Source organism: Trachurus trachurus (genome assembly GCF_905171665.1).
Source record: "Trachurus trachurus genome assembly, chromosome: 4".
NCBI classification, from domain to species: Eukaryota; Metazoa; Chordata; class Actinopteri; order Carangiformes; family Carangidae; genus Trachurus; species Trachurus trachurus.
In genome coordinates, this window is record NC_139898.1 from 7,171,964 (window position 1) to 7,199,120 (window position 27,157).

Consider the following 27,157-nt stretch of genomic DNA (forward strand, 5'->3'; position numbering starts at 1 on the left):
CTCTCTTTCTCTCTCTCTCTCTCTCTCTTTTCTCTCTCTCTCATATTCGTCCTCACTTCTTTGTGTGTATATTATCTTGTTGCTGCTTTCTTGGCCAGGCCTTGCTCGTAAAAGAGATTTTTTTATCTCAAGCAATTTGCCTGGTAAAATAAAGGTTAAATAAAATAAATAAATAAAAGATATGTATAGCCTGGTTCAAAGTTCAAACAGCACTTCTCTGTGACCTTTATCTACTGATGACGTCTGACCAATTACACACAGACACCCACAAAAGAAGGCTGAAAAAATGTATACCAAACTGATGTGATGAGATATAAGACTTCTACATGATAACAGTCATGCAACTGTGGTATTATGTGATATAAGAAAGGTAGTTTGTGTTGCTCTGGCAATGGAATAAATGCTCTGACTTTTTCAGTATGTTCCGTTCTCTACCCGATGGGTTTGTTTTGAGCATAATCACAATCTTATCTTGTTTACATGACAAGAAATCTGATGAAAGCCTGTTTCTGCTTGTTGTTTATGTTCCTGGAAGATTCCTGAGTTTTAATTAAACACGGCCAGTTGAACTGCAGAAGTACTTACAAATTATGCTGATTATAATACAATACAATACAACAATTATAGTATACTTGACAACGGTACATCATTTTCTAATATAATCTAGATTAAAGCAGAGTTAAGCGATCCGGTCGTTTTGGCTAACTTCTTGTCAGCCGATGGAGTTAGCAGTCCCCGCCCTCGTCCCTACATCACCACATTCACGCGCATCCCTTGGCTGCACACACAGAGAGGACCGCCCCTTTATGCCGTTCTCTCTCCGCATTGGATAAAGGTTGTAGGATACAAGGAAAGTTTTCTCCTCGGCTTACAGCAGAGCAGAGTGACTGACAGACCCGTGTTTCAGACCAAACACTCTATATAAGTGATTGCTGTCGGAAGATATAACTATTTAAGACTTATATTAACACAAACATTCCGCTTACTTCTGTTTTAAGTTAAGCGGCCATCTAACACTGACACTACTATGAATATGACAAACTGATGGTAAGCCATGTCTGACAATGTCATTAAAAAGTTTGGATATGTGACTGGAATATATTCTAGACATCACTAATCAAGATGAGGTCAAATCCTAGCATGTGGCTGGACCGCCTGCGGTCAAACCTGGATTTTATAACTGCGGCGTTGTCTGACTAAATCACCAAACACATAAATGAAAGATAAAGACTGAGCTGTGATTTCAGCTGTATTTACTTATGAACTTTCAGAGGGAAGAGTTAGAAGAGACGGACTATCTTTATTATTTTTAGTAATTATTTTTCAGGCTTTTGCCTTGATTTCAGCCACAGTGTGAGGGAGACGGGAAAATTGGAGAGACGGAGAGAGAGGAAGAGAATGACATACAGCAAAAAGGCCTCTGACTCAAACTAATGCTGTTAGGGCCAAGCCTACAGTAACCCCCAAGCATGAGCTGCTGGGATGCTTTTGAAGAAATAGGGATATTTCTCATTTTGTCAGATGCATGGTTCATGGGCTCTGTCTAGGATCGACATTAGTTTAGCTTTTATTTACTTGAAAAACCAGAAAGTAACAGACTTTTATTATAGGCAGGTCTTATGTTTCCCCTCTCCCTTTGTTTAATAGTGGTTAGTACAAAACCTCATTACTGATGACTTCTCTCTCTCTCTCTCCCTCCCTCTTTCTTGCTAAGCCTGCTGTATCTTGTGTTATTACTCTGTCTCCTTATTTGATGATGATAATGGAGGTGAGGTTTATTGTATTGGAAGCACTCCTGTTTCCCTACAGTTCCTGAGCAGCTGAGCATCCGTAGACTGAGGCTCAGTACTCATGAACACGAGAAGTACCATCAGTCAGTGAGTCACTCAAACAGTTTCACTGTTGCAGTGCAGCCAAAAAGGCATTATGTAGTACTAAACGTCATGCAGCTGCATTTACCATATGTTGGTTTCGGTAGCCAGCTAAACAGTTTCACCTTTTAATGACTTGGTATGATACCATTAATGAGGCAAATTGAATGTAACACATGAAAATATAAGAGTGCTGGGAGGGAGTCATATGGAAAACATTGATGTGATTAAATAAGTTGTTTTTTTTTACTCAGTATTTTAGGTCAGAACCTTTAACAGAGTGTTATATAATTGCTCTACTTTATCCAAATCAATCTAAAAGAGAACAGAACAGTTTGTAAATATGATTGTCAGTGAACAAGAGAGCATATTGTAGCAGAAAAGCACTGTACCACAAAAGAGTAATGTGTTTTGATTGTACACACACCATAACCATGTTCTCTACACAAGTTACTGATATGAATGTTCTCACCAGTTTTCCATGGTTTTTAAACAATTCAAATGCCCCTACGGTTTTTGCAATCGTGAATTATTTGCTTCATTATTAGCTTCAATTGAAACAGATAGGCCACATTTGTTGTTAAAAGCAAAGGCCAAAGTTTTTTTGCGAGCCATGACTGATTAAGTTACTGTAGAGATTGTTTTATCATATAAAGTGAATCCTTGTGGGTTGAATTAGTGATTTACAGGCTTTTACTGCTGTCACACAGGATGAGACTAATATGATTAGTCTGGGAATATATCGGAGAGGACGTTTAAAGAGGAGTGTCTGTTCTTAACAGTGTGAGAACAATTTAGGGTTTTTAACAACTCAACTAAACTGGTAATGATAATGTTTACAAGCTATAAAGAAATATTTTAAAAGTGAAAAGTCAGTGATGGAAAGCCAGATCCCTGTCCCTGATGTGTTCAAGGGTGAATGCTCAGGCCCCTTGAACCACCTGAGTAGATTTGGTCCAAATGATCCAGACAAGTGTGACACTGAAAACAAGAAAACAGCAGTTCAGGTCCCAAAACATCTAGTTTGTTTTCCCCTGTCTCACCAACAGACTGTGAAAATCTATTTTAATGGCAGTCTGAGAACCAAAGGCATAGTTGCATGCTGTAGAGATGGTAACAGAGACCCGCCGCTTAACTTTTTCTTTTTTTTTTCCGTTGTTAACAAAGACTCCACTGTGTGAAAGTTCAGATCCCACTCAGGCTACATATCAGAGCTAAGCAAGTGCCTTTTAGGGAGAGCACAGCATGCCGTCTTTGTGCGTTTATCAGCAAAGTGAGTACATAAACAACCACAAAGCCTGATAAAGAAGAACAATCTACCACATGATAATGCTGCAATTACACCAGGATGGCAACCGTGGTGGATTGCCTGATATTTTTCGGTTATATTTAAGTACAGTACACGAGAGAAAATCAAAGCTTTGACGTGGGTTACACTGTGTGAAATGGAATCGTGTTTTGTAACGTGATTGTTCTCTGTTTACGTGCTATCTCCCCCTTGGTGTTGTACCAGTATGTTGTTGCTTATTGTGTCTTTTGTTTCTTACCAGGTTGAGTTGCATCTGAAGCCCATCCAGTCTCTGCTGCGCCACCAGAAGCCCCTGGTCTTTGTGCTTAACTCCCCCCAACCGCTGATCTGGAAGATCAAGACAGAGAACCTGGCCCTGGGCATCAAACGTACCTTTCATGTGAGTCCAGCATCACTAAAAGCCTTTAAGTCCTACTTCCTAAAACTGTGTATTCATTTCCTCACAGGCTAAGCTGTATTCCCATTTCAGTAGCTCTCTTCTCTCAGTAAAATATTTAAAGTGATCTAAAGCTGTGAAGCTTGTCCACACTGCAAAACAAGTTTTCCATGATAAAAGTTTGATCTGCGCAGTCACTGTGGCGACGAGGCATTTCATCTACTAAACAGTGTGCTCTTCTCAATTGCACATTTGAATATTGAACATTTTCTTTTATATGGTAACTAGGGAGGTGGATTAGATTAAATGTAGACTTGTTTGATTCATGTGAATATGCTTTGATTCATATCAGAGAATTTATTTTGACTATTTTTATTTTGCCCAACACAAACCTGTATCTCTTCCTCACATCATGGTGTGGAGTGTGTTTATCTAAAAAGGTGAAATGTGCTTTGTCAGCTTTATTCTCACTCTGCAACCACAGGCCCGTATCCCCACCGCCTCCCGCCCTCCTCTAAACAGTCCTGTTGATAGCTTGGCAGCTGTTCAAATCATTCAGAGCGTATCCGCGTACCACGAAAACCCCTAACAACGGGGAGTGTGTGGTAGCAAACACTAAACCACTAAAGCTCTGCGAAGCTGAAGGAGTTTATCCATCGCCCACTGATGATATGCTGTAATTCTCAAAACTGTATAGGCTGTCGATCTGCTCGGGGAGAAGGTGACCCACATTTCAGCAGTCATTCAAAAACATTAAAAAAAGACATTTTCATCACTGACCTATACTACTTTGCTGAATAGTGGCCACTGTGGACACCAGTGGCTATTGCAGGACAGTGTCTCATAGATGCCTTCCCAAGTTTCATGTTACAAAATGCAAAAGAATAGTTTTGTTATGACTGTTTAAAGTTTGTCACACAGCATCTACTGTGAAGGAACTATTTGCAAGTTTTGCTACTGCTACATAGCCAGTGTTTACAATAACAACAGCTATTAACCTACAAGTCTATAAGTCTATGTCCGCATCATCATTCCTTTATTCACTTGTCTCCAATGATGGTCTCTTGTGTCTATCATGTCTTTTCTCCTGCTGAGGTTTGCGTGCTAAGCAGCTAGCCCCAGCCTCCTTGCTTTCCGGCAGTGATTCACTGTTTTTGTTTTGGCCAAAGCTGTTGTCAGGCGACAGTCACCACTACCTGCTCAAGGCAAGAAATCACTTTGTGTGGTAAAGAAGACTAGACTAGACTATTAGAGATAGTCTCTTTAAAGTTAACAAACATTAGCAAACTAGAAACATTAGTAGTGTAAATGTAATAAATTAGTGAACGTTGCTTTTCATTTTTGAGAGGAGAAAGCATGTGTTACGGTTGCATATACCTTTTCTTTTAAAATATCAGTAATATCCAAATAGTGTTATGGACATTTGTATTAGTACCAGCTTACATGAGGAGGGAGGAAGAGGAGAAGTTTTGTTGAGGGGTATCTCAGTGTAGTTTGAGCCAGGTCCCCTGGAGAGCCAGCCATATTTAGTAAAGGTACCAGGGGGCCTCACTGGGAAACTTAATAAAAAATGTAAAAATGGATTTTCTCAGTGCCCTCGTACAAAGCCTGTGTATCGCATGAGAAAAATATAGCAAAATAAGACCCAGAATCCTCGGCTACAGCTTAGCTATACTATGTTGCTATGAAAACTGACGTCTTTTGTCTTCATGCTCTGAAGGCTTCTCGGGGTCTTTGGCTTCCCAGAAGTAATCATGTTCAGTTCTATGTTAACGCCACAGAAATCTGCAAGAATGCGGTATCAGGTATACAAATTATTTCCACATGGGGTCGAGCGTTTTCTTGCTTACTTCTCACACACGAAACATCCTGCCATGAAAGCCAGCGTGACACAGTGGAGAACATACATGTTTTGCAAATTCCTTGCATTACGCTCGGGCTCATCTAAACACACACAAATTATATATAGAGCTGTGCAGTCCAGCTCCCGTGACCATTAGAGGAGAGTCATGATGTGTCTCTTTTAGACCTTATGAAACTCTTTTAGGGTTATTATTATTGGACATGGAACTAGTAGCAGTACTATTGATCATAACCTCTGGATCAAAAGTGATTACTAAACACTTAAATGTTTTATTATGCATTGTGAAGTGGGTATGTTTTGCCATGTTGCATCCAAAAACACTTCCTTTAAGAGAATTCTTAGAGAAACTTAGAAAACTAATTTTCCCTCTGGGATAAATAAAGTATAATCAATCAATCAATCAATCAATCAATCAATCAAAATCTGTGGTCATTCACAAAACCCTTTGCCCTTTCAGACATTTCGAGGTTGCTCCATAATCAAATAACCAATACGTGAGGTGAACTGTGGAGCGAACCAAAAATCTTTTTATAATTTTCTTGTGCGTGAGCAAGATGAGAGCTTTCAGAGAAATGTTCAACATATGAGGCCTGTGTGCCAGAAGCTGTTTTAATTGTTATTTTCCCGTAATGGAAATGTTCTCATGTCAACAGAAATTGTGACGCATGTGCATGTGGCCTGCTTGTACTGTATTTCCCTTCGCTGTGATAATGTGTAGCCAGTCAGATGGCCGTTTCTGGAGAGACCAGCAGGTCAGCATCACAGTAAATGTCTCCCCCATTGTCAGCGATGGCAGACAGAAAGCAGCTGACAACCATCATTAAAAGTCGCAGCCCAGGCGGAGCTGTTGCTGTGTGTGTGATGATGTTCGACATCAGTGCTTTTCCACAGTGTGCAGATTTGATACAGTATGTTGCTCTGGATTGAAATGATACGATGCATGTCTGTATTAGAGGAATGTGTATTGGATTCATTTACAGTAGCTTACATGCTACACTTTTTTCATCTGGCTGGATATAAAAACATCTTATCTTTACTGAAATTGAGATATTAGCTTCCTGTCTTCATCCTACGTTGTTTTTTTTCAAGTGGGGTGAGGGGAGATAAAGGGAATCTTAACAGTAAAGAAGGAGACCCCTGCAGTCATACAAAGCTGTGCTAATGGCTTTGACTGACTGCCGGGGCCCCTACTGAATTAGGTGTTAAGTATTTTTTGTGTTTGAGTGACAGCACCGAGTCTTCTGGCAGTTCAAGCTCTTGGTATCTTATCCACCAGCCTGACTGCACATAGCTGTAACTCAGAGGATTCCCAGACGCCGCTCGTCTTCTCAAGTTCTCTCCACTGTGACACGACACTTAACATGCCACAAAACTCAAACACAACATCCTGCGGGAAGAACAATTGTCAGCCTTCTTTTTTTTTTTCTTTTTTTTTGTAAACGGTTAGGATTCCCTCTGTTCATAAAACTTGAGCAAATTGCACATGAACATTTTGCAAAGTAGGACCCAGCTCTGTGACTGTTGCTATGCTGGTGGAACTCTCTGTTCTCACGCAGCACATAACATGCGTAAAAATCTTTTCATTTTCAAAACAATTGATCCTGTGGTTCAGTATACCACAGTGGAGGTGATATAAATGAGTTTTTTTTTCAAGTACCATCTAAACCCACAGTCCCACAGATTACCCACTGACTAATGTGAATTGCGTGCCATTTGACCTTAGAAATAATGCTGCATTATTAAGATAAATAAGTGTAAGTAATTATTAAGATAGTGACAGCTAGTAAGCTGGTCGCACTAATAATCAAAGATCATGTTAGTCACTAAACACACGTTTTAAAGGGATAGTTCAACATTTTGGAAAATTGGCCCATTGCCATAATCCCTATAGTTTTAGGAGTAGGTTTGTTAGCTTTAATTGTCGGTGCAAGCTATTTTTAGAACGGCGGAGCAGAGCCGTGAGCTGCTCAGAGCTACGCTACGGAGGCTAATGGGATTTCTTGGTTTCCCTCATCAAACTCATCAAATACACAATCCAACAACTCCAAAATGCTCTGGTGGACAAGTTGTGACCTGCACATTCACCACACTATGAGATAATAACAGAGAGTTGTTTTAGAGGTAAATTCATGCAAAACTGCTGATGCGCGTTGCCTTCAGGGACAGTTTTTCAGCAAGCAGTCTCTGCGTTTGCCTCGAAAACAACTCCGTCTGGTAATATAATGTTCCGTTATTATCTCATAGCGTGGTGAATGTGCAGGTCACAACTTGTCCACCGGAGCGTTTTGGAGTTGGATTGTGTATTTGATGAGTTTGATGAGGGAAACCAAGAAATACCGTTAGCCTGCATAGCGTAGCTCTGAGCAGCTTACGGCTCTGCTCCGCCGTTCTAAAAATAGCTTGCACCGACAATTAAAGGTAATGAACCTACTGCTATGACTATAGGGATTATGACAATGGGCCAATTTGCCAAAATGTTTAACTATCCCATTCGCTACACTCCTCTCTATCTGTTTTTTCGAATGGCTAAAATAAAGGACACCACCCTCCGAACTCTTCAAGTGCTGAGTGTTGTAGTTACCACATCCCTATACAAACCACTCCAACATATGGTGTAATCTGAAGTTTGGCAAGCCTTGCAGGGCTGTACCATGGATGTATTATATTAAGTTAGGGGTTGCTATGCCATGATTGGTTAATCGTTTTTTGGGTGGGGTTTAGAAAACTGTCAGTTGGCTTCAAATCTTAAATCAGACATAAAAAGTTTTCTCATGTCATCATCACAGAAGTGTGGGCTGAAGGAAGGAGGTTCAACCAATTCCTGCACGTTCTCATCAGTAGCTCTCAGGTGGAGATGAGATGTTGTGGTGAGGGTGTAGAGTAACAGAGTCATGAGGAACTGGTTCGGGGCTTAACACTTCACAACAGAAACCCCTTTTGCCAGACCTCCCTCGCTCTGCCTTTCCACTGGAGAGGCTGTTTCCAGGGGCTAATTGGACTCTGAATCAGGCCTGCCAGTCCTTGTTTCCTGGTCCCAGTGCTCTGGGCTCCGCGGACACAGATGGGCTGCCTGGAAAAGCTTCAGAGACGCTGAGCACACTGTTGCTGTTGGCCGCTGGACCTGGTTGGCTTTAAAAATGCCAGACTTTTGTTGTAAAACATGTTCCTTGCAGTACTCCTTGTCAATCAGCAGAAGGCAGGAATCACCACGGGTCCAAAATGATAGGAAATATGAACATTGAAATGAGGCCAAATTTTATTTTACCAAGGGACACAGGCATTTAAAGTGATACACATGTGCAGTGTGTGCCGTGTTGACTTTGTGGCCAGATGTATATGTTTCTTTGGGGGGTTTTGGGGGGAGGAGGAGGGGTTGCATTGCATCTCTGCTTGAAAGGCTTGGACCAAATGTTTTATGACTCTTGATGGAACAACACTGTAAAGTTTTGCTCTTGGCCTCAGTTGCCTATTGTTTGTTTGCCAAGCGTTGCCTTCTCACTCCTGTATTTCTTTCATTAGTCGAGGGCTCGTAGTATAGTATGAGCTCTTTTTCGGTCCCACACACGCACGAGCACTCTCCTCGGTGTAATTGTTAATGGAAACCATGGGCAGCCGCGATTGGTTTTTATTTGGAGACGGGAATGGCAGAGGAACGCTCCAGAGTGGCGCTGAGACATATGGTATTGTTTTCTCCACAACAGAGCCTGCCAGTTCACAGGAACACATGCACATCTGCAGCGAGCAGCGTGATTAGTTCCCTCTATCTCATCAAAAGAGAGAAGATCAAATCAGCCACCAAAGCGTTTATCACATTAATATCACCAGAGAGCTATTGCATGCTCATATCATTCATCAAGCCTCTCTGCACTTTCCATCACCCTCCTCTGTTTGCAACACCTCTTAATTTCCAAACAGCCATTCCTGATTTCCCCGGCTGAGGGTGTTGCCCTGAGAGAATGCAGTGGAGGATTACAGCTCTATGATAATTGATCTCAAACATTTGGCATGCATTCTCCTTTTTGCTTCACATATGGCTATAATATGTCGATGCTTACAAGCAGAAAGGGTGGGGGATATACCGTTAGAATATATTCTACTAGAAGTTGTTCTTTTATCTTAACGGATGATGAAGAAAAGGTTATTTAACAATTTACAATTTAAGTGCATTATAACGCACATTATATAGAACAGAAAATCAAGCGACATGTGTCACTGCAGATACCGCTACAAACACGACTACATGCGTTTCCATCATTACAAACATGAAAGCACGAGTTTCAGTTCCCATGGTAGCGTATGCAGCTCGGCTAACCCCTCCTCTGCATTCTTTGTTTGATCTCACCTGCCAAGTCTGAGAAATTCCTCTTAAGTCAAGGTAATATCCAGTTTTCATGTTTCTTAACTTCCAAACACATTACAAGGTCCATCAGGCTGTTTCTGGCAATAACTACAACAGATTGTTAATAAGAGATGAGCTATGTTTTCATATAGAGAGGCCGGGCTTTACTTGGCAGAGGGCTGCTTCTTGCAGCTCAGTAGAACATTACAGCACATAGACATACAGGCTTTTTGCATTGCATCACTGATTGGTCAGAAGACCAACATGAATGCAACATAAAGATCTTGTTGATGTCTTTTTTTTTCTAGAAGTTGTTGATGTGAGAATAAAGGACATGTATAAATCTTTTTTTTTTCATGATTGCAGTGGTTGGCTCATGTGAGTGAATTAGCTACAAAAGTAACAACATTGAGTGACAGCTTATGTAAAAAAGCATGCAGCATAGTATATTTATATTTATATATTCTATTTAAGACCGTGACTGAAATTGCGCTTTGCTTTCCAGCACTTAAAGTCATTTTGGTCTGTCAACTGGGCATACAGTGGTGGGGGTAGAGAGAGAGTTTGTTAAAGCCCAGAGTGGGTCCCTCACTTCCCTGTTTCAAATTCCTGAGGTTTTCAGAGCTCTGCGAGGCCTGGAGCTAATTTGGCTTTCAGGCTTTCCCCCTCTAATTCTTTGCGACTAATTACAGTCGTATTCCCGCAATTAAACTGATAAACTCTGCTGAACTTGGCAGGCTTAGCAAAGACACCCCGGCCCCTCCTCATCGGCTCAGGGCACCACTTCTCTCCTCTTTGCCATCTTTTTTCTCAATGCTCCCTCTCATCATGATAAACACACTAAAAATAAAAAAATCTGCATCAGTTCTTCGATAGAGTCCGTCTCTCCTGCCTCAGTATTTATTGCCTCTGGTGACAATGCCAGGAACATGCAGAGGAGCTTCCAGAGGTCAGGCAGATGTTGCACATGAAGGGATTTGAATAGTTACGTCTGAAATACCTAAACACCCTAAAGGGATGTTATTCTATTATCATTAAAGCATGATTGCAATTTTAGGACAACTTCATATAACATCATCACGAACAAGTGGCCGTACGTATTCCTCTCGGATCGAAACGGATTTAATATTTTGAATTAAGTGTTCCAGCAGTGTCTCAGTTCACGCATACAGATAGGATACCTTGGGAGAAAGAAAACAAGCATGGAAATAAAATGAGGTAGGCTGTCTAGACCGAGCGCTTGGACTCATTTGGTTGTTCGGTAGGTTTTCAGCACATGTGGATGTTTATCTCTCTGAAATGAAGCATATGGGCTGAGCTCCATTAAGTGCCAAAGGGGTGGTCCCTCCTAAATACACTTCTCCCTGTCAAACTCAAATCAGCACGTATTCGTCCTCCATAGAGTTGAGACTTCTCCCTGATTTCTGTGTTGTTCTTTTAAAAATTTACAGCTGGATTCAGCACATAAACCACCAATAGCATCACTGTAGTGCTCAAGCAATCCCAAAGAGCTGGGACCGGGGGCAGCGGTTTGTCCTCGGAAAATGTCTGAATGGCTTCATGATATGTTTTTATAAAAGAGGCTCACCCACCAGGAGTAGCAGCGTGTGGCTTTAACAATCCTGCCTGAGTGACCACCTACTGTTCTGCTGTCTTTGCCACGTGTTTTTGTCTTCCCTTGGCCATTTTGAAGACAGGCATATGATACACATTTGTGATGACGCACAGTGCGACGCAGCACACTGTATAAACACTGGAAACCAGACACCTTATTGTGTAGGGGAACATGTGTAAAAATACGCTGAGCATATTTGTAGAAGCTTTGAAATAACTGTTGGGATGGAGTGTGAAGGATAGGTTTTTTACCAATGTTTAGAGAGCAGGTTTAATTTTGGAAAGGCTGAGATGTTTCTTTTTTTTTCACTCTGCCTGCAGGTTCTTCATTTCACAGGTTCAAATTTTATGTGTAGAACAAAGATGAGTGTGGCGGAGATGACTTTTATGTGCACATCATTCTCAAAGAAATACAATCTTGAAAAGTCGCGCTTAAAATATTTGATCTTTGTTCTATGCAGCAGACTATTCCTCCCTCTCTAATATGTTTTACTCACACAAATAACTGAAATGGATGCTGGGCATGACTTAAGTTGAATAGACAGAAGAAAACATGCTGTATTTCTGTATTCACTATCACATTGCATTGCATAGAACTGAGATAAGAGTTTATCACAGCCTTCTTTTGTCCTCTAACACTCCTGCCTTCTCTCCTCCTCCAGGTATCAGAGGGCTCAGAGGTCCACTTTCAGCCGGGAAACTTCTCCCTTTCCTGCCAGATCCAGAAGGAGACCTTTCCCCACGGCAACGAGCACCTCCTCAGCTGGGCCCAGAAGAAGTACAGGGCAGTCACCTCTTTCTGTGAGCTCAGGATGACTCAAGAAATCTACATCAAAGTCGGAGAAGGTATAGTGCTGGATCCCCGAAATTCCCAAACATAGCTCTAGGCCCCCAAGGCACCACCTCCTTATTCCCCCTTCAGCTCCCACAACTTTGCTTAGCTTTTGTGTTTGAGCCCTGGCTAGAGGTTTACATGCCGTGTTCTGCTGAAAGAATTTCCTTCCCTCAACAGGCATTTACCCTTTCACACTGTTTAACAGGCTATCTCTGGTAATTCTGAGTTGTGGCCAAAATAAAGAATAAAGAAAAGTGCACGGATAGTGTACTTGACCAAATCACATGAAATGTAAGATTGCTATCCTCAGTACACAGTGATTACATTTTTTATTTTCGCTATATAAACAAATACATACAAAACGATTTGGCTTCATGATCTTTTGAACTGAAGCAATTAGTTGATTCATCGATTAATGGATTAACAGAAAAAAAAAAAAGGATTTGAAGAGTTGTAGCTGTTATCTGTCTGATGTGATAGTGAACTATCTCTGTCTTTTGATCCAGATGAACCAAACAATTTGAAGAATTTAAAGAAAATGTGACTTTGTTATTATACAGACAAAACTATTTGACAAATAGCTTGCAGATGAAGCAATAATGAAAATAACTGTGGCAACCCATATTAACTCGTTCTTGTGATGACTTCAGATTGAACTTGTTAGAAACGTCATAGTTGGACCACTGATTCCCATTGGGCTGTTACAGAAAGATTTTGGAGCATCTTGCTGCATGTAGTGGCCTACTTATTAAGTATTTCTTTCTATTAATATATGATTATTTCAAGTATGAAAAAAATGTAAACTAATGCATTAATTAACACAAATAGTCACATACAGGATCATCAGGATGGATATACTATATGTTTGACATTGTATTCTTATTTTTCATATATTTTGTATAACTTTCTAATCTTTCAAGACTATACATTAACAAGATTTTAGTCCTGGATAATATGGCAGCAGTCATCTGGCTTATTTGTCAGTATTAGAACAGAGGAGCAGCTTGTCCGTCTCTTTACAGTGCAGTTATACAACAATCATGCATAGTTTTAATAAAGGAGGCCTTTTTCCACTATACCATAAGCAACAGTAATCTGATAACTATGGTTTGATATATTGATGCATCTTTTGAACATTTGCTGCCTGCAGTAAAATTTCCTATAACTGCTTTGAAATAAAAGACATCCTGGGTTTCACCAGTTCACCACTTTTAATGCGATCTAGCTGCAGTAGCAACTGGAAGGTCTGCATGAGCAATGTCTTTAACACAGCACTGATGCAGCTGCAAGACAGTGAAACAGTGAGGCCGTTATTCATGAGATAAAATTGCTGACAGAAAACTACAATGTGGAGAGATAGAAACAGACAGTAAATACATTAAAAGACTATTGCTAAAAAAAATCAGACTATAAAAAGAAGCAAACAGAGGCTTTGATTTTATGAAAATCATAAATTGAAACTGGAAGACTTTGGAATGAGGATATCAAGATCTTACCAGTAAATTCCTCCAATCCATTTGGTTCTTTGCAAAGTGGTTGTCACAGATTCACCTCATGCATTACTTTTGTAAATTTAATAATTTAATAATAATGAAATAGAACCAACAGCGTGTCCTCTTGTGGAGGGAATACATAGTACGCTGACCAGATGTCAGTGGAAAAAAAGCTGAGGTAAGCAGGGGATAAATCAAGACTGTCCATTTTTTCCTATGATAAGGAAGGATGAGGAGTCTGAAGTGAAGAATCACCGGGTTGATTCTCAGGGGAGGCTGTGATTGATCTTCACGCATGTTTGAGCTGTGGGCTTTCAAATCTTTATTCTCTACTGGCCGGTCCACACGGTAAACATACGGCATGTCCAACTGCACAGTGCGTCAGCTTCTCAGACAGGACATGGTTTTAATGAGCATCTTTCACTACATGGAAATAAAGCAAAGCTCATGTCTGGAGAGACACAACGGCTCCACTACTTCTGGTGATAAGTTCTCTCTTTATGTTATTGGTTGCTGTGGAGAGCAGAGTGGTTGCTCAGCCTTCAAGCTTTTGGCTTGTGTCATTAAGGGGCTGTGGTTTTGGCAAAAGCCCAGGCTGCCATGATGTTTACTTCAAGCAAGGAGCTGTAGATTTCCACTCCTTCACATCTTCAGTAGTGTTTCATGAAGATGGACAGATTCTCACTTTGCTTCCTACCCAGGGCTGTACTCCATCTCTCCCCTCGGCTCTTAAAAAGTGCCACAACAGTTCCGGAGAGGAAGGTGCCAACCTTCAGTTTACACTTTGTCCGAGGCTCTGTTTGCCAAATAAGGAAGCATCTGTCTCGTATTTTCTTCATGAGCTAAGAAGGAGTTTGACTTTTTATGTTCTGAAGGTATACCCACTTAGCCGTTAATGAATTTTTGAACAGTTATGAAAGTGAAGGAACAAACACTAGAAGGTTTGATTATGAATATTATTGTCCTGTTATTGTGAGGGTTTTCTGATAAAATATCATGGATTAGCTTTCCCACGTAAAATGAAAAGAGAATTTTCCCTGTTGATAGGCTGACAGGAAGATGGGTCATGCCAACCAGAGCGCGTCGTCCAAGAAAGGAAGAAAAGGCTTGTCCTTGTTAGCGGTGCATTTTGGATGAGAGACAATGGGAATACCAGCTGCAGGGTTACAGGGAAGCTGTTCTTCAGCTGGAATGGCTCAGTCAAAGCAAACATCCACCCTACTGGAGTCCCTGTGAGCAGAGGACACTGAAATCCTCTCAGAAACATGGGGGGTGCTGCTCTGTGGCTGACCTCAGACCCCGACACCTAGATTTCTCCTTTGGGAGATCAGAATAGCTTTTACAGAACCCACTGACCAGTAACACAAACATCTCTCTACTTTCAGATCCGCTGTTCTCTGACACCTGCAGGATTGACACCAAGTTCCTGTCTCTGAACTACTTGGGCAGCTACGTGGAGCCGGAGACATCAAAGGGTTGCGTCCTCTCAGGACTCGACAAAGACCAAGAGGTCCACATCATCGAGCTCCAGGCCCCCAACTCCAGCAGGTGAACAGCCAAAGCAGCCAAAGCCAAGAATACATGTTGTCATAGTTTATTTTTGAGGTCAAAATGCTCTCACTAATCTCAGTGGAGTTTGTTTTGGATGGGAACTAACATGAAGGCAGTGGGGGGGTGAAGAGGGGGGGGGTTGCTTTTCACGTAGTTGTGTTCTTTTGAGAAAGATATTTCAAAACTGGGTCTGAAACTCCAGGTTGCCAGATAATCTCCTCACTCCCCCAGTGGAGTGATTATTCTGTTCACCCAAAAGACCACAGATCTGGGAATGTGTTGGTAGCTCGCTGCGCTGTATCTCACTCTTGTGCTATCTGGTCTGTAGTGCATATGTCTGCTTTTTTTCTGGGAACACATCCAGCTTTTTAATTAGTTGGCCAGACACAGGAGGCACGATAACACAATGTCGACCCAACCATCCAAAATTCTTCTTTTTCTCTCCCTCTCTCCCTCTCTTTCCCTCTCTCCCCCTTGCTCCCCCCCTTTTCTCGATTTCTACAGTGCTTTCCAGGTGGACGTCATAGTGGATCTGCAGCCTCTGGAGGACGATGGCCCCCTGTACAAAGATGTCGTCTTGCTGCTCAAGTGCGCCAAGTCTGTCAACTGGGTCATCAAGGCCCACCGGGTGACTGGCAAGCTGACTGTGGTGGTAAGCTGGCAGCATCACAACACATGAAAGCTTTTCCATTTTGGCCATTTCTTACTCCACCACTGAGATTTGATAGGGTCTTATCACACATCACAGTCATGTCACAGTCAGAAATGTCATCACTTTGCACCGGTGACCCATGGAACTTGTTATACGGCGAATGTGTGTTGAATTGGCGCTGTTCCCTAGCTGCACAAGAGAGTGGGGGATAACAGGTTAGGATGAACTGTGAAATTTCATCACGGCAGCTCCAGGGACTGTCATCGCATTCAGAAAGCCAGAGGCAGGAGCGAAGCGGCGGGGGCATCACATAGTTTCAGAGCCGCACTTCAGCTGTGCACAAAGTCTGACGTGCTTCCCATCGGTCACAATGTGAATTATGAGCATCGCTCCTTTAGGCCCTTTGTTACGCTAGCGAGCTGTTAGGACCTCCTCGCCACCCACGAAAGATAAACCCTGGCTAATTACGATGATATATCACAGTGCCAGTTGAAAAATGGTTTTATACATATCAAGGCTGAACATGAGTATACAGTTTTGATATTAAATCTTCATTACTGTAACTCAACTCTCCCCGGACCCTTAGGAGCTATAAGAATATGACACCTATGTACACTTTGGAAGAATAGTTTAACTGTAGATCATGTTGATAGGCAACTGGCAGTCGTCCAACCACCATGATTGCTCCTGGGTTGGAATTTTAAACCATGTTCCTGGAACAAAAAAAATTCAATGCAGTACAAATGGAAAGAAACCAATATTTTACATTTCCCGAAGCGTTTCATATGTGCTGAGTCGGATGACATTTGGTATTTACTCTGGCTGACTCATGCTACCCACCAATTTAGTGTTGTCTTGTGTGTTGCCTCTCGGCTCTGTCGGCCCCTGTGCTGATTTCAGTGGACGTGTGCAGGAGTTTCTGTGTTTCCTCGGTGTGTAATGCTGATACTCCTACAGCGGAGCCGTAGCCATGACACAGCGCTTTTTTACCAGGAGTAGGATGTTTGCACAGCTGCCCTGGTCACCGCTGTACAGTATGTCAGTCAGGGTGTGTGAGTGACCTGTGAAACTTAAAGAACAGTAAAAAAAAGTGGATGGCAGAGCCTCTGGTGGAGGTGTGCAAGAGTAACTGTGTGTTTCCTTATACACATTCAATCATTGGACCTTATGCAACAATCTAGCGTCTTTGTTTTCTAGTCTAAGTTTCTAATTTATTGGGTTACATACAGCACAGATCAGCACATTAGGCTCCTGGCTAACAGTTATTTGGTAACACTTTATTTGGCGCCTATCTCTATAACGCATTATAACCATACTTATGATGAGTTATACTGCAGTTATAGCACTGTATAACTATAGTTATAAACACTCATAAATTATCATAAGGCTTTATAACAATACGCATAACACATCATAGAATAATAGACTAGAGTGTTTATAATGATAGTTATACACATTTATAAGCCAATTATAACACATTATATAATTTATAATGCATTACCGATGTGTCAGCGAGTTACTAACAATTACAACGTATTATAATACCTGACCATATAAGTCATGATAAAATTCTCTATAGTGTGTTGTAATTATTGTTATAAAGCATTATGATCATTTATAAATGTTTATAACTTTAGTTATACAGTGCTATGGCTGAATTATACCTCATTATAAGTATGGTTATAATGCGTTGTAGAGATAGGCATCAAATAAAGTGTTACCGTTATTTTCATTGTTGATTAATCTATCCATTATTTTTTCAATTAATTATTTTTCATGGTATGAGGATGTTTTAAGGAAATTGGTGTTGGTCACAACTTCACAACAACTATGGAATGGATTGCCATGAAATCTTCATTCTTCCTGGTTTCTTCTGGATGGAACTTGCAATAACTTGACCATCTGACTTTTCATTTAAAGCCACAAACAGGTCAACTACCTGTAAAACTGCCAATGCAAATGTTAGCATGATAACAGTACAAAGCTAAAACATATAAAGATTATACATGCTAGACATCAGCAACTCAGTGTTACCATCGTAGGAATACTATCGTTAATGGTATCACCAGTAATGCCTAGCAACATGGTGAGGAATGTCAATAAACAAGCACAAGTAACACAGTGAATAGTTTTAATGCTACAAACTCAACTGCCCACCAACAGCTCTGCTTGTGTTGTAATATGTAGGCTACTATATTCTTAGTTCAGAAATGTTTTGCCAGAAATGTTACCAAGATACCAAAATAACTGAAGGACGGTCAGTCTAAACAGAACATGTACAAAATAAGCCCTGACTTCTACTTGACAACAGTGGTACACAGGATGCTGTGCTTGAGCAACCAGTGTTTGGGAGAGAGGGTTAACTATTTACGTGATATGATAGCCTCGTAAAAGTGAGGCCCTACTTCTGTCAGAAACTGGGTTTTCCTCAGTTTTAGCTCCAGAGACTTGAAAGTGTGGGAACTGGCTGTGAGAGGGAGTGAGTCCTCCCTCTCACAGGGAGGGTATACAGCAGGGCAGGACGCACATTTTAAGAGCAAACTAACGTTGTTTTCTCAGCATTGATCGAGCTGTGACACGCCCATTACCTCACACTCATGACACATGATTCACTCTTGACACTTAAATAAGTGCAGGACTGAACTTGAAGTTCAATATCTTGGATAATTCCTGAACAGTACATCATACAGTGTCTTTTGTGTCTTTTTAAAGGACTTCACGTAGATGTTTGGTCTTCTAGAAGCGAAACTTTTTTTTTTTTTTTTTTTTTGATAAAAGCACGTACTAAGACATTGTTTTCTTGTCCACAGGCCTCTGATACAGTGAGTGTTAGCTTAAATGCTGAGAGAATGATGCAAGTGTCAAAAGCCCCCAAGCAGCACTTACCATCAGGTTCACAAGCCTTGATCCAGTGGGCAGAGGAGCACCACTACCGCCCAGTCACATCTTACACCAGCACTCCTGTGGCTAACCACTTCAATATCCGACTCAGGGAGCCAGGTAAATGCAAGAATTTTTACTCTTTTTACATTATACTTGGAAAGAAATGGTGTCTTCACCTGAATAATGCTTGAAAATCAAGGTACAATGCAACATGTCAACAGAGATGCATTCTCGCGGCTGTTCCTATTTTGTTTGTGACTACAGTACAGTAGTATTACACATTTCTCAAGCGTGAAATTGACAAATGGTTTATAGTGGTACTCCTGTGTAATTTCCCTGCCTGTAAAACCAGCCTCACGACGCTCTCACCATGTGTGACTTCCAGATGTGGTGGATCCTCTGGAGAGCATGTTCCCTCCAGAGCTCTCCATCCTGCGCAACTCCAGTCCTCATCCGAGGCCAGGAACTGCTTCACGGCGCTCAGGTCTACCCTTCCCCTTCCCCCCGTCGGTGTCCGATGGCCTGTCCTTCCTGTCCCGACCCGAGCCTGAAGAGCAGCAGGGCGTCCTGAGCGTTGGCCACAGTGTGCGGTGTGAGGAAACAAAGATGGTGGTCAGCATTGACAAAGAGAGTCTGCAGGTGAGTGGACGGGAGGACCATGTTCTTGTTCTCCATAATAAATCATGAAACTGAAGATGGGCATTTAAATATTTCTCAGTTGCCTTTGGGTATTTTAGCTTTTTTGCAAGTTCTCTCATGCGACACAGACATGATGTGACAAAGTCTGACAAAAAGACCGAAACAACAAACACAGAGGACACCCAAAGAGAATACCAGCGTCTAGACCAATTAAGAGGTTGAATAACTGTCGTCCACACTGTGATTAGAAAATGCCAAATAAAAAACCTCCACGTTATGAGGTTGTTACTCTCTGAAAAGTAACCAAAGTGCTCAGGCATCTGTAATATTACTGTGGTAGTGATTACAATGAAAACACTGTCTAAACACACAGATCTAATAGTCACTTTTAGCTTAATGGAAATAAGTAGAATTTTAAAATGCTGCCGTTGTGCTGTTTTTTGCCAGTGTCCCTGCCTGGTATACACTGGCTGACATTGAAGCAAGTAGGACTGTTCCCAACATTTGGCATCTGTACACAGGGACAGCTCAGTCAGCCCACATCACAGAATGGAAACTGGCATAGACTGTAATTAGGAGAAGCCGGGGCTGGAGCTAGACCACCTTGTGGGATTTGTTTATTCCTGGGAACTTGAAGTCTAACATAACCGCTTTTTTTTTACTATTCTAAAAATCAGTTAATAAAGGAAAGTTTTTTATCGTCGTCCAATGTTGCCATTTTTTGACGTTTCCTCAGGCGAACGGGTTTCTGCATGCTAACCTCACGCTCCAAGACCCAAAATGCAAAGCAACAGTGAATGCCACCCACTACACACTGGAAACTCCTCTGAATGGCTGTCAGACCACCGTATATCCGATGCAGAATAGTCCTATGGCCCTCCACATCAACTCTGTGAGTATAATACCTGTCATTAACATTGTTGTTTTGTAGTCGGGCCAACAGGCTCCTCCTTGTTTACAATATAGATATAATGAATGTGTTTTTAAATTCAAACTTCATAGTGCATGAATCTTTGCTTCCAGATGATGTTCTTGCTGTTTAAAAGAAAAATAATTTGCAATTCCAAGAGCCACACAGTCAGCTAACCAGCTGGGACCACCTGTGTTGTTAGCTGGTAGGAGCATCCACAGTATGATCAGGGTTCCCGCGGGGTCTTAAAAAGTCTTAAAAGCATTGAATTTCAAATTTGAAAATAATACCTTAAAAAGTCTTGAAAAAGTCTTGAATTTTTATATTTGGGTCTTAAAAATTGTGCTGTTTGTAACTTCTCTCTATTTTTAAGTTTTTATTTGTCAATCGCGAATATTTAATAAAAAATAATGTAAATACAGAGAGGCGGAACTAATCATTTCGACCGCACTGCAATATATATATCAGGGTCAGGGATGTGATTTTTCCGGATTTATCCGGAAATCCGGATTTTTAGACATGAAAATGCGACCCTCGTAAATCATGCAAATCCGCTTCTTTCTTTTTTTTGAGAGGGGGTGTGGGGGGGTGGGGACCGGTGGACCGCCGGACCGTCATTATCCACCATTTAACCAGAGACGTTAACCCACACAGCCATAGGTGTTGATGTTGCCCCGACCACGGAGCAGTAACAAGAAGACGTAGCGGCGGTAGTCGGTAGTTTTCTCTCTCTCTTTTTTTTTTGCCGCGGTAGTGTTTGTTGGAGCGGCGTGGTGCTGCACGTGACGCGCTGACGTTAATGTGTTTCGACGAGCATTAATTCTATGTCCGAACCCGTTAAAAAAAAAAGAAGAAAAGAAAAGCCCGGCTCGAACCAGCGCGTCCGGACGGGTTGGGCCGTCCATGCTACTTATAGAGCCCAAAAGAACAGTCCAGAGAGCCGAGGGACAGAGAGAGACAGCGCAGCAACAGGTGTGTGTGCGTGTGTGCGTGCGTGTGCTACCTGCTGAGGGGGCTCTGCAGCCACAGCTCCCCACTAGACCAGTTCTGAGTTCAGTTTAAGTTTCATACACTCCAGCCGTTCTTGCCATTACAATGATAGGAACCTCAGTCAGTACTAAATCTGCTTTTTAAAAATGATTATTTACTGAAGCAGCTACAAAAAATAGGCTATTAGACATGTACCACACATCTGGCTGGAAGGTCTCAATGGTTCAAGAACTCTTTTTCCATCATTAATTATTAAAATGGAGCTAAGTAGGCTACTGCATGTTTGTTTTCCTTTTAAATAAGTTCAATATCAAGTGCTAATTCCACCTGTCATAACTGGCTCTCTCTCCTGTCTCTCTCACTCTAAGACACATTGAATGATCAAAATGATGAAGTTTATGTCACAGTGTGTGCGATATTCACAACACACACACTGTAATAATATCTGCACCTATTGATTGACATGCTGTTTTTGAGGGTTTTTTTTCTCCTTAAATTAATTGTTTAATATAAAGTGTCAAAATTATGTCATTGTGTGTAATGGCTGCACTGTTGCCATGTCGCGCTATGGGTCCGTATAATTTCCTGCTTTTTTGTCCTTGGCCAATCACATCCCTGATATATAGATACGTCACTGCAGACTTCATTTATGAAGACCCCCTGTTCATTTGCACGGTTACTGTGAACTGTTTTTCAAATAAACGCACACTGTGAAATTCAAGAATTTCATTTTTCTTCTTTGCCGATATGGCTGTAAAACAGGCCGACTAAAGTCTTAATTTCATGTATAAATGGTCTTAAAAAGGTATTAAATAGTCTTAAATTTAACTTTAAGAAACTTGTAGGAACCCTGTATGATTGAGCAGAGATTTCCATTTTCCAATTGGAAACACCTTCACGAAGAACATTGAGGCTCTTTGGCCTAGCTATGGAACAGCAAAAAGCCATCATTATGGAAGCTTGTTGAAAAGGAGGGACAGAAACACTGATGTTGATTTATCTCAGTATTTCATCACAGCTGTTGCAATGGGAAATGGCCAATCAAAGGCTTGACATCGAGACCCTGTTTGTACAAATATGGCCATCACGGTTTAATTCTTAGTTCGTTTTTGCCCATTTCATGCCTTTATTTGACAAAGACATGAAGAGAGAGAGTATGGGAGTGACATAAAGCAAATTAACTTGAAATGGATTTGATCCAAGGATTTGCTGCTCAGGGCTTTTACGCCCATGTGTTATGCATCCTAAGCACATAGCTATTGGGCGGTCCCCGTTTTATCCCTTTTTGCGGATGAATGAAAAATAGAAATATATGCACTATTACCACAGGGTTGTGTTTCATACGTTCTACACAAAAAGTGTTGATGAGAGTATACAGTAAAAGGGAGATAAAGGGAAGTGTAAGAAATCCCTTCAACTTTTAGGTATTTTTTTATGTATTGCTTAACACTTGTGTTTTTACAGGATTCACCACTCACATCTGACATCCCCAGTTATCTTCATTATTAAGGAATGCATTCATTCAGCATGTTTGTTCTAACAAGCAGGGATGAATCACTTCCTGCCCGACCTTGTGAAATCTTTTGTGGCTGAAATTGGACCGACACATTTTCTGTCCAGTGCAGATTGAAAACCGGAGAACATGTCCAAGGTCACCCTTTGTGTTACAGCTTGGATGCAGGGATAACCTCTGATCTCTGGTCAAAAGAGATTAATTTTCATTGTCTAGGTCCCCACACATCAGAGTTAATCTGTTTTGGCTGCTATTTCTCCTGTTGATTTAGTTCGGCAGTGGCACCAACAGCAGGTCAGCTAACATTTGGTGCAGACTTCTCAAAAACACTGGGCTGGTGTCATTGAAACTTTCCTCTTACTTTCCTCTTACCTCATTAGATCAGAATTTTCTTAAAGCTGCATGTACTCATCTCACACTCTGACATGCCTCTGCTCTACTGAGAAATTAAAAGTATGTTTTCTGTTTTGGTCCACTGTGGGTCCCACTGCTGGAGCCACAGGACATTCCCACATTTTAAATCCAACTCATTGGTCACAGAATCTTTGGCGACCCCTCTCAAAGATTCAAATCTCTGCCTGAATGAAGCAATGCTACGTGCAACTGTGATTTGTTTAAGAAAAAATCTGGAAATGACTTTTTTCCTTTCACTCTCTACTTCACGTGGCTCAGTGTTGGTGACTAACAGACTCCTCTGTGGATCGCAGGTCTTGATAAGTCAAGCTGAGACGAAGGATGGGAGTGGCAGGCCGGTGGATTATGACGATATGGAGCACACAGAACTGCTGCTCCCGAAGGACCTGGCGGATTTAGGGATCGGGAGGCCGATGACTGAGCCCGCAGAGCCCCAGTCTGTCATAGTGGTAAGACACTGGACTTACTGTGATGTCTTTGTGAGCGCTGCACTTTATCGCTGTGTGAAAGTTGACCATGAGCACTAATCATCTAAATCTTTGTGTAAATTGTACAATGTTGTAAAAAAAAAAAAGTTTCCCAGAGTCCCTTGGTGCTAGTAAAGACTCATCTGGCTCCTGAAATCTCACTGTCTTTCCATGATGTCTGTTTTCTGAACTCGACCTGACATTTTCCATTTTGAAGTGTCTCCATCTTCTTCTCTCTGCTGACTTCTTTTTCCTTTGTCTCATCCAGTCCTAGTCTCCCACTTATTGATCTTGTTTATACAGTATCTCTTAGGTTCCTGCCCTGTTTTCTGCTCCATCTTGATGCAGTCAAACATCAAGACACAGTCATGTAGGTTGAGGGTGCTTAGCAATGGAATCCGATGTCAGATCCCTGCTGATATTTGTGTTGGCTTTTCTCTCATTCCCCTCCTAGTTCAATTGCACGTACAGAAAGAACCAGGAAACCTCAGATACACTTCCCAGGATTGTACCGGGACCAGAGAGGCAGCCGGTCAACAACATGACGTTCGACATGGAGCTGAAGACACAGTTGTCCAGCAACCCCTCACGCCAGGCCTTCTACACCGTTTCACAAAATCAGCAAGTCTTTGTGGAGGTGCGCTTTGCATTTCTAATATATGAGTTATTATTTCAGTGTCATGTGTGCGTAGTTTGAGGATTAATGCTGTGTTGTCCTATTTAAGTTGTGTTTTTGTCTCTAAATTGAGACTTCCATAAAAGCAGAGAAAAACGAAGCTGTGTGTGTACTCTGTCTGGGATGTTAGCTCTTCCTGCTTTGATCTCTTAGTGTGGCATCCGCAAGGTCAATTTGTATTTTGTCTGGTTTGGGGCTAAAAAGCTAACACTCACTTTCACCCCTCGCATTCATTGTATCTGTATGTGTCTGTCTGGCTCAAAATCCTTTTGCAACAGCAATTATGGAGGCCATGTAAGAGATGGCAAAGCCTTGCACTGCGAGTTTCCTTTGAAGAGATGATTTATGATGATATCAGCAGGAGATGCTTCGATGACAGAGTGGACACAGAGCCAGCAGGTTACAAAGAGTTTTCTGTGTCTGAGGCTATGGCGTAAGCCTCTCCTCAGAACTCACACTGCGCTGAGACCTGACCTGAGGCTACGGCCAAAAGGTCCCGAGGTGCGCTTTGATGCTCATGGAGAGGTTTTTTGTTTGTTCAAAACATACCTCTCTCCGGTTGTGCACATTTGTTGTGATCAGTCTTACATTTGGTAATACATTTTAAGCCTAAATCTGCGGTATTTAAATATTTCTGTGCATCTGTGTCAGTTTTTCTCTCTGGCCAAGACCTGTCTCATGAGGATACCACTGACAATCCAAAAGAAAAAAGAGGAAAAGGAAAAAGGAGTAAGGAGGAGGGATAATAACTCAGGGGACTGTCTTGTGGTTATGTGTGGAAAGATGTTACTACCATCCTAACTGGGACTGAAATACTACTTGAAGAAATTTGTTTAAGTCTCTGTCTTGTGTCAGTATCAAGGTGGTGGTCCTCGCTGTGGTTTCCAGACACTCATAGTGGCAGCTAGATTTTGACAAATGGTTCAGGGGCGAATATGAAGTCTTTCCTGTAGTTCATGACTGAATCAGTTATCACTTTACTTTTTGGGGTCTATTCCTTATGTCATATTTTCCTGAAATTTGTAGTATAAGCTGCTTAAAAGTTGCTTAAATTATTATTGTATTGTATGTGTTGCAAGCAAATATGCAAGCAAGACACAGAGCAGCATTAGAATCCATGTGGACTTGTCTGTTATTACGTCTCTCAGCTGTTAGTTTGTTCCACCAACTCTTGAGAAAAATATTTGGTTATTTAGCAGGTGAAAGCTCCTCTGTGTTAGCCAGCTAACTTTGTCTGTCTGCTGTTTGCTTACTTATGTGTTGACAGGTACAAAACAGTTTTTCTTGGTCGTTAGCTATTTTTATTGTTTGTTAGCTGTTTTCTCCTGCTTTTGGAAACATGGTTGAAGTGAATATTAAAGTGGAATCAAAACAGTGAAAAAAAGGCAAAAGGCAGAGGGGAACTGGGTTTGTCTGTTTTTGTTTTTTTGAATAGGAACATTTATGCTTTTTGAGAAATTAGCTCATTAATTTTCTCACTGAGAGTTTCAAGAGAAGACAGATGCCACTCTCAGGCTGTGAGGCTAAACCCAGGGTGTGATTAGCTTAGCTTAGCTTAGCTTAGCATAAGACTGGAAGCATTCAGTAAAGTTAGCCTGGCTCTGTCTTTTGGGGGAAAAAATTGGAAATCTATATTTTATATTATCTGGTTTCATGACCGCGCCTCTAACTGTTCATTAATTTGACAGAATACTGTTTGGCTATCCAGCATGTCGTCTGCCAATGACATACAGGCTACAGCAGACATCTCTCATTACATACAGTGAAACTGACCTTGCACTGATACTCTGGCAGCCCGCCAGCTGCTGTCCATCAAGGAGCACACAGACCTCTTTTCTTCCTTTTAATTAGAAAAACCTATTAATTATAGCCTACATAAAAAAACAAGATGACAAATGTGATTTCAGTTGGACTTTAATCTGTACAAAAATCTGACTGTGAAAACAACAAGTTGTGATTTCATGTGGTTTATTTGCCAGACTACATCTTGGCCAGGAGCAGTGACTTCCAAGAGTCTAGTTGACTGGTTGGTTCCCTCTGCTTCAAGTCTTTATACCAAGCTAAGCTCACTATATCCTGTAGCATCATCTTTACAGACAGATATGTGGGCGCTGTCTCATGTAACTTGCGGTGAAACAGTAAATTACCACAAAATATCTACTTACTCTCCCAGAGACTTTTCCCGACTGATCATTACTGTGTTGACATAGCAAATACAATGGGTTTGTGAATATGTGATCCTGAGGTGGGTGTTAAATGAAAGTATTGTGTGTAAACTCAAGTTATGAGCAGTGAGTGTGGTCTATAAAGAAACAAAACCACAATTGCAGTCCATGAAGAGGACTGTCTTGACTATCTTTGTATTTGAGGAATAAATGTTTTCCTCTCTCTCTCTCTTGTGCTTCAGGTCACATCAGCCGCATCAGATCCAGATCTGGGCTTCACCATCATATCGTGCTTCATTTCTCCCAACTCCAACCCCAGCGTGGCCTCAAACTACACTCTCATTGAGACAGTCTGCACCACGGATGACACTGTCACTATCCATCCTCAGATGGCCTTCCCTATCCTTCACACACATAGGAAAAGTTTCAGCTTCACCTTCAACTCAAAGATTAACATGTCCCTGCTATTCCTGCACTGTGAGATGACACTGTGCTCTAAGAGAGCTCACATCAACCACAGACTACCGACGGTATGTAGCATCATTTTCTTTTGCATGTTTAATGATTTTACTGTGCAAGCCACCTGGGTTGATATA

General features: G+C 41.4%; 1 protein-coding gene across 1 annotated transcript in view; it reads left to right on the plus strand.

Moving 5' to 3' along the window:
• The window catches only part of tgfbr3 (transforming growth factor, beta receptor III), an 84,676-nt gene that overhangs the window by 43,772 nt on the left and 13,747 nt on the right, over positions 1–27,157 (plus strand). Inside the window, exons 4-13 of the mRNA XM_083969763.1 lie at positions 3,422–3,559; positions 12,036–12,219; positions 15,087–15,249; positions 15,757–15,904; positions 18,715–18,904; positions 19,173–19,426; positions 20,163–20,318; positions 23,547–23,702; positions 24,175–24,357; positions 26,804–27,091. Coding sequence (XP_083825889.1) covers positions 3,422–3,559; positions 12,036–12,219; positions 15,087–15,249; positions 15,757–15,904; positions 18,715–18,904; positions 19,173–19,426; positions 20,163–20,318; positions 23,547–23,702; positions 24,175–24,357; positions 26,804–27,091 — 1,860 coding nt within the window. The remainder of the gene's footprint in view (positions 1–3,421; positions 3,560–12,035; positions 12,220–15,086; positions 15,250–15,756; positions 15,905–18,714; positions 18,905–19,172; positions 19,427–20,162; positions 20,319–23,546; positions 23,703–24,174; positions 24,358–26,803; positions 27,092–27,157) is intronic.